Source organism: Aythya ferina (assembly GCF_964211825.1).
Source record: "Aythya ferina genome assembly, chromosome: 4".
Lineage (NCBI taxonomy): Eukaryota > Metazoa > Chordata > Aves > Anseriformes > Anatidae > Aythya > Aythya ferina.
This window is the reverse complement of record NC_140300.1, coordinates 12,024,344-12,031,806: the sequence shown is the minus strand read 5'-3', so window position 1 is coordinate 12,031,806 and position 7,463 is coordinate 12,024,344. Positions and strand designations below refer to the sequence as shown.

General features: G+C 43.4%; 1 protein-coding gene across 9 annotated transcripts in view; it reads left to right on the top strand.

The window, feature by feature from the left end:
* Positions 1 to 4,533: 4,533 nt before the first annotated feature.
* Positions 4,534 to 7,463, top strand: part of SORCS2 (sortilin related VPS10 domain containing receptor 2) — a gene marked incomplete at its 5' end in the record, with an annotated part of 570,927 nt that continues 567,997 nt past the window's right edge. For 6 of the 9 annotated variants that reach the window (XM_084517078.1, XM_084517075.1, XM_084517074.1 and 3 more), the window contains 2 exons: positions 4,535 to 5,767; positions 6,003 to 6,044. In XM_084517078.1, coding sequence (XP_084373204.1) covers positions 5,654 to 5,767; positions 6,003 to 6,044 — 156 coding nt within the window. Of the gene's footprint in view, positions 5,768 to 6,002; positions 6,045 to 7,463 lie in introns of all 9 variants that reach the window. The other 3 variants (XM_084517076.1, XM_084517072.1, XM_084517073.1) reach the window with 1 other exon arrangement.

Genomic DNA, 7,463 nt, shown 5'->3' with positions numbered 1-7,463 from the left:
TTGGCTCCTGGGTAACCCATGTTGTTTTAAATGTCATGCTCTGGACTAAATATTGACTGATTTTATACATGTTACTGAATCTTCCTGGGAAATTATCTAGATTAAGCTAACGCCTGTGAAAGGAGCAGTCACTCCCAGGCCATCCATTTCTGATTTTCTTTTATTTCTTCTTCTTTAAATATTGATACCTTAGAAAGGCGTCTAAGAGAGAAAATGGCTGCTAAACTAGAGGTGACCAGAACGCCTAGGAAAGATCTATGGCAAAGAAAGTAAGGGTGTCAAACGCTGTATGAGCTCTGACAAGGGAACGTTACCTACACAGACAGACACTCCTGCAGCTCTTAAGCATAGTTCAGCTCATATGTACTTACAAATTTTCAAAGAAATATTCCACTGAAGTTGTATTAATGCTAAAATGAACACCTTGTTTGATTTATTGAGTTGAATGCTGTAGTGTCTTCCAGTTTTTCTCTCTGCAGACTCTGTCTGAGTGTTCTCAGAGTAATACAGATGGGTTTGGTTGTAAATATATACCTATTAACTTTACATTTCATAATGTTTTCTAGAGGAAAGTTGTTTTTATTGTTCTATCAGAACCAGCAACACCAGATTGTAATGCTAATTTTATACTCACCGGTCTTGACTCTTTCGTGTTGGTTGTGCACTCAGCTAACAGACTGAAAGCAGGAGGAGACACTGTTAGCTAACAGGAGCTGGACTTCTCAAAGGAAAAGAAAATTGTCATGAGATGAGAATCTGGCATTCAGTTTCCTTTCTACATTTAAGTATCTTTCCTGATTTTCTTTGCAAACTTCAGGTTTTACAGAGAAGTATCTTCCAGTCTACAGCGGGAGTTGAAGGAGCAGAAATATTTCCTTGTTTCAGTTCTATCCAGATACCTGCTTGGTTGTAGTGTTCTGTGTGACACCACAGGAAAGATCTGGCAGTTAATAACTCTGTTTCCAATGCTGTGTACTTTGGCTGTTAATAGCATTCCAGGTGGAAAATTGGCACGGCAGGTGTCAGCTCAGGATACTCTTTCTCCCCCGCTACCAAATAAAGCAAAGGAAACACTGTAAGGACTTTGTGGTTTCATGTTCCACTGGGCTGCTTCTTGTTCTCATTACTCAAATTTTCCTTCCCATCCAGCCTCCCACAAGTTTATTAAATGAATGAGGGTCTACAGAAACGCCAGGAGGAGGACTCCATGAACTGCAGGCTGGGCGGCATCACCTCAGTCCCTGAAGAGCTTATGGAGCAAGTCATGTTGGAAGCGACTTCCCAGGCATCCAAAGAGCAAGAAGATAATTGAGAACGGCACAAACTGAGCAGGACAAGTGATTCCTGACCAATTCATTATCTCCTAGAATTAAGTGACATCTCTGTGGATGAAGCAATAGCAGTGGGTGTTGTTTACGGTGCCAAGGCTCCTGACATGATCTCCAAAGCAATCTTTGTCCAAAGCTAAACTGTGGGGATGTGTATGGGATAGCAGATGGAAGACTGGACTGTTGACTCAAGGAATGATGACGAATGGTTTGATGAATGGTTTGGAGTCAAACTGGCAGGCAGCTTCAGTCAATCAGCACTGGGGCTGATTCTGTTGAACATCTTCATCAGGATGAAGGGGCAACACGTCCCCTCAGCAGGTTCATGGATGAAACCGAATTGTGGGGTGGGGAGCAGTTGCTGCTTGGATTGGAGCAGAGCTTCACTTCAGAAGAACATCAACGAGGTTCACAAGGCAAAGGCACTGTTTTGCCAACATGAATTAGTACAGGCTGGGGGCCAACTGGCTAGAAAGCATAAGGAAAAGTTGAGAGAGCCATGCTTGTTTATCCAGGACAACTGACAGCTAAAAGAGGATCCACTTGCAGTCTTCCACTACCTCAAGGAGGGATATAGAGAGAGGGATGGAACCTGAAAACAGGACAAGGTGCAATGGGTACAATGTGAGGTAATTTTATTTCACAGTGAAGATGCCTAAAACTGGAGTGGGTTGCCCAGAGAGGCTGTGAAGTCTCTGTCCTTGCAGGTACTGTAACTTGGTCAGTCCCCGAGCAACCTGATTTCACTTTGGGATGTGCCCTGTTTTGAGGAGGAGCTCGAGCTTGGTGATCACTTCCAACCTAAATTATTCTGTAATTAACCTATTCCATAATATACCTCAATCTGTGGATGTGGCATCCTTCTGAGGTGTAGGAGAGATGGAGGAGATGGGAAAGAAGCTTGAGATTTGGAAGTCATTACATGGGCTTTTGTGGGAGATTCTTGGTTAGCCCTTGCATCAGCTCTCATGATCTACATGGGTGCACTGATCCTTCAGAGGTATTGCAGAGCTCTGCTAATGCCTCAGTAGCAGCATACAGGACATAAGACTGACACTCTCAGCTGCATTCTGGACTTGACCATGCTGCTGATCTGCTAATCCACAAGTCCCTGATGTTTGTTTCACCCTCCCATTCCTTCCCTATTTAGACTGCAAACTTTTAGGATCATGAAGTATCTTCTCACTAGTTGTTCTGCATACAGCACGCCCTGGCCTCATACTGGGTATGGCTGTAAGTGCTGTTTTTTTGTAAAATGCCATCTGAGATGAACAGTGCTGTTAAAACGTGAAGTAAACAGCTGGAATTTCACTCAGACTCCATTAGTCATGTAAGACAGAGAGAAAATTAAAGTCCTCAATGCTGTACTGCTCCCACTAAGAGGCTTAAATGAACTTGTACTGGGTATCAAAATGTTGGCAGCTGTGGCTGGAGACTGGCATTGAATTAGAGTAATCTGGGAGGAGAGAGGCTGAAGAGCCTTGTTGCAATTAATGGAACAAGATGAAGCAGAAGATCTGCATTTGCTCATAAAATTCCACTTGTCCCAAAATAAAAACAAAGTTTTGAGGCTTTTTGTGGGGCTGAAATGCTTATGCATCGTGGTGGAAGGCTTTGTGCTGATCCGGTAGCGTTAATTCCTGCAGGGTACTGTGAACCCCTGACTTCCAATTAATGTTGATGTAAAGTGCTTACAGGATTTATGAGCTGGAATTAAGAAAAATAACCAATGTGGACTGCTGCCACAGGCTCTGGAGATTCTCTTTTAGCCAACTTTGCTGCCATTAGAATTGCTTCTGGCAAAGTCCCGCGGCTTGCTTTCTTTCCTTTTCCAAAATGGAAGGAAATGCCAGATCGATCACTCTGTAGGCATGTGCTTCTGGCAGCTCCTTACAGAGGCAACCGGGGCAGCTTGAAGAGTTCAGAGACCCAGCAAAGTGTTCTCATTGCATTGCCACCTTTGAGGCAATGGGTGAGCAGCCCTAAAGCCTGGTCCGTGGCTGGGGCACTTTAGCTCACTGATGGAAGAGACTTTCCAGGTGCTCCGCAGGTGATGGAGTAGCCCTGTGTCATTCCCTGCTCCTGGGCTGTGTGACTGGGGGTATGACTGAGGTGTGATACGGGTGCCTCAGCCCCCCGAGGGGGTTTGCTCCCACATGCAGCAGCCACCAGGCTGATTTCTGGGGGTCAGACAAGGGAACCCTGAGCTGTGCTCGCTGCTTTCTTTACCCTTCACAAACTGTACGAAGCCTAGATCCGATGGTGATGTGGCTTTTCAAAATATATTCATTTGGCTCAGGAATTTTTGTTCAGAATTCCCCAAGGATTCTCACCTACTGAGGGTATAAAGCTGTGTTTGAAATTATTCTGGGAATGGTAGGTATCAAATAGATGCTAGTCTTAGGTTTGTATTAACTTGTCCTTTACTCAGCTTTGCTCAGATAGGGCTACTGTGAACATACTGCGGGTGACTCAGATGGCTTTGAATTTCATTTTGCTACCTCTTGTCTGATTATTCCTTACGGGAGGTGTTTGTAAAGTGCTTCAAAATCTACGTATGAATGGTGTCATAAAAGTGAAAGTCTGCTCCTTGGCAATGCCAGGAAAAGCAGGCATTGCTGTGAATGGGGCCTGTGGAGTCATCCTCGGCAGCTCCCTTAGCATTACTTGGCTTTATGAAAAAATAAATAAAACAATGGGGTATGACTGGGCTCATTAAAAACCTATTTCGTTATTAAGCATCCTATAAAGAACAGACTGTAATATCAATTACTGGCTTCAGCAGTTTGGGGAGATAGGAGTGCCAAAGTACATGAAAGCCAATATGCACCGATGGTATCATCATTGATTTTCATAGGACAACGGGAGGCAAGGATGGGAATTGATATTGCAGTGATGTCCTGGGTAATTGGCCGTTTCAGTGATTCGGTAGTAGTCCTGTAGGTGAGGGGAGAGGTGCCCCTCTTTGTGCCTCTTCCATACTAATGAGTTTAGTCCTTTGTCTTTTCTGCTTGTTTCTTTTGTAGGAGAGCTCTAAGTACCTGGTCTTGGCTCGAGAGCACTTGGCATCTCGCAGGATCAGGAGCTGTGCCTGCTGAAGCTTGCTGCGTTTAATTTAATTGTATCACTTTATTCACTGTTACTGACTCCATATATCCCAAGGGGAACGCGGTGAAAGGAAAAGGGGGGAGCACCAGTAAACTGGAATAGCAGGAAGAAGGAACTAATTGTAAACTGCTTTGAAACGTGCCTTCTGTAAGCAAAGCTGTCCTCCCAGGTGGCCAAGAGCTTAACTATTGGAAAGCCCTGCAGTAAACTTCGGTTTTCTTTCAGTGGCATAACTGAGTGTATTGATAATGCTTAATTACAAGCACTGACTACAATGGGTTTTCTAATCAGGGAAGATTGTCAAGTGGATAGGACCGAAACCCAGGAATCGTTGTGATCGGAATTTATAGTGAGGGTCATACAGAGGGTTAATAAAAGACTTAATAGATATTTGAGTAAAAGGCAAATCAGCAATTACAGTCCAATAGGTTGCTTCTAATCATTGCCTTTAACTGTCCATTAAACCTTCTAATGATACCGTCAGCTCCAACACGTAAATCTTACAACTATACCATCTTTCTAGCATGTTATAGTCATTTAACCTTTATAAAATATTTATCAGTGGAACCTTTTTGTAACTGGAGCCCATATTTTGTGTCTGTGGTTTCCCCTCTGCATGCTGCTTATCGTGCAGATCAATAGTGTCTCACTGCTTCCTTGCACACCCCCATCTGCCTGCGTGTAAGAAAGGAGAATTTTCTTAAGATCAGCACCCCCGTGCTACTGTGGAGTTCTGCATTTAATTACATGCACGAATATTTTGAATGGCTTCCAAAAGATTTGTTCAGGAAATGCCAGAATGAACGTCCCAAAAGAGGCAGGTGCAACGCAGATACCAAGGGCTCCCACCTCACAGCACGTGAAACTGGGAGGTTGGACTCCGTGTGGTGCTGTAATTAAAGCTGTGTTCCTCCTCTTCCTCTCCATGCCCTGTGGCAGGACCCACATGCTGGTGTAGGTGGGAGGAAGGCCCAGTGACGTGTTATTTAGTGGATTCGCTGACAGCCCGTTTTGAAGCAGGAGGGTGTTTCTGAAGCAGATCTCCCAGCTGGCATCACTTACTGCACATTTATTTGCATCACAGAGCAGCTGTGGATTAGATGAACTAGATTGCTTTCAGAGGAAACTAAACCAGATCATCTGCTGTAGGTATCTACCAAATGTGCCCCAGTCCCTAGTACTGGGGACTACTGAAGCTATGAATTGCCCTCAGTACCATGAAGTTCCCAAGCATGAAGCAGACACACGCCAAGAAAGGGCTCGTGAATTTTTGGGAGCTTGTGCAGCACTCTGAATGTGCTTCTAGGGCTATACAAAAGCCCACGTGGCAGGTATGCATTGATGTTTGCTGTTGTTGACCACCCCTCAGCTCTTTCAAATTTGCTCCTTTTTTGTTTTCTGGGACAACTCTTACCTTAATATTCTTTTCTTTCTTCATCAGCCCTGTTTTGTGGTACAGTCCCTGTTTGCTGAGCCTAGTTCTGAGCAGAGCCCTGCTTTCTTCCCCTGTCTCTCTGTTTCCCCCCCTCTTATTATTTCACGCACACCTCACTGCTCTCTTTCCAGATGGACTGTCTGCTGCTTCTGCCTCCCAGAGGATCCAACAAGGTACGTGCTGCAGCCCCAGGAATCTAGTTGTGTTTATTATCTTGTACTGTGAGAAAGCTGAAAACTTCTCCGGGGGCAGAAGAACCAGTGGCTGTACCAAGAGCTTGCTAACAACAGGATAGCTTCGAGGTGCAAGGGGCTGGCAGGCAGTGTTGTACAAAGCACAGCAGGATGAAGCTTCTCTTGGTAACAACTGCACTTTGGCAGGGGAGGCGCAGTGAATGCATAATCTGTGAAGTAGATTTGAACTTCTGTTCAGGTGGGAGCACGCTTCTCGGGCTGCCATCTGCTTGCATGCTTGCACCCTGGGTCCTGGGATCCTCGTGCGGTTAGGCATGGAATTGAACTCATTAATGCCACCCCAGGGAAAGCTGAATCCCACCGATGACTCCAGAGAAAAGTCGTCAACATCAAGGGACATTTCTTTTGTGTTAGTGTTTCCATTCTGGGTAAGCCTTTGTCTGCACAGCAACACTAAGGAGCCCACCTCCACCCCACAAAAGCAACAAGGACAAGTGCAAGCTGGGCTTGTTTCAGAAATCAAGCCAAGGGTTTAACTTGTTCTGCTGATACTTTTGAAAACTACAAAGTTTTCTGTCTCCGTTAATGTTCTACCCTTAATTTCATTGTCAATCTGATAAAAGCAAACCATGAGAACAATACTGACTAGCCAAAATTAAGACTTTTAAAAATATTTGTTTCTTCCTCCCTCTTTCTTGGCCTGTGTGATAATGAACAATAATTCAGATGATACACTTATTAAACTTAATGATAAGTAGAATAAAAAGCAGGTGATTCAAAATTATTTTAAAAATTGCAATTAAACATTTTCTTTTGAAAATGCATATTAAAAAAATCCTTAAAACACGAGTGTACGCTAAACCCTTAGCTCAGTGAAAAAAAATACTTTTAGTTCTTTTAAACACTGAGTTTATTAATTTGCTGTCAATATCTTCAAGACTGAAACCACTGAAGTCACTGTGTATTTGAAATCATAGGTTACTGAGGCTCTAATCTAGGATTAGTGTTTTTCTGCAAGCACACACACAAAAAATCCCTTATTTTGGCCTTTTCAAACAGTTCAATTCAGTAATATTTAAGTCTAAGCTGAGAAACTGACCTGTACTGAAAAAGCAGAAAATCTTGCTTTTCTCTCCCAGATTTGATCAGGAGGATCAGACTAATTAAAAACTTGGAGACAGCAGCTGAAAGAGACAGTCGGGTTGGTTTGCTGCTTTTAGATGAGAACAGTTCTTTGTCAACTAGACATTTTTGAACAGAGAATTGGAGTTGACAAAAATTTCTCTTCAGGTATTCATCAGGTTGAAAATTTTTCTTTAACTTGTAAAATAACTTCAAATGCTGTGTTGTGCATTTGGGGTGAATTAGGATTTTTGATCTAATTCCATTTGAGAGAAA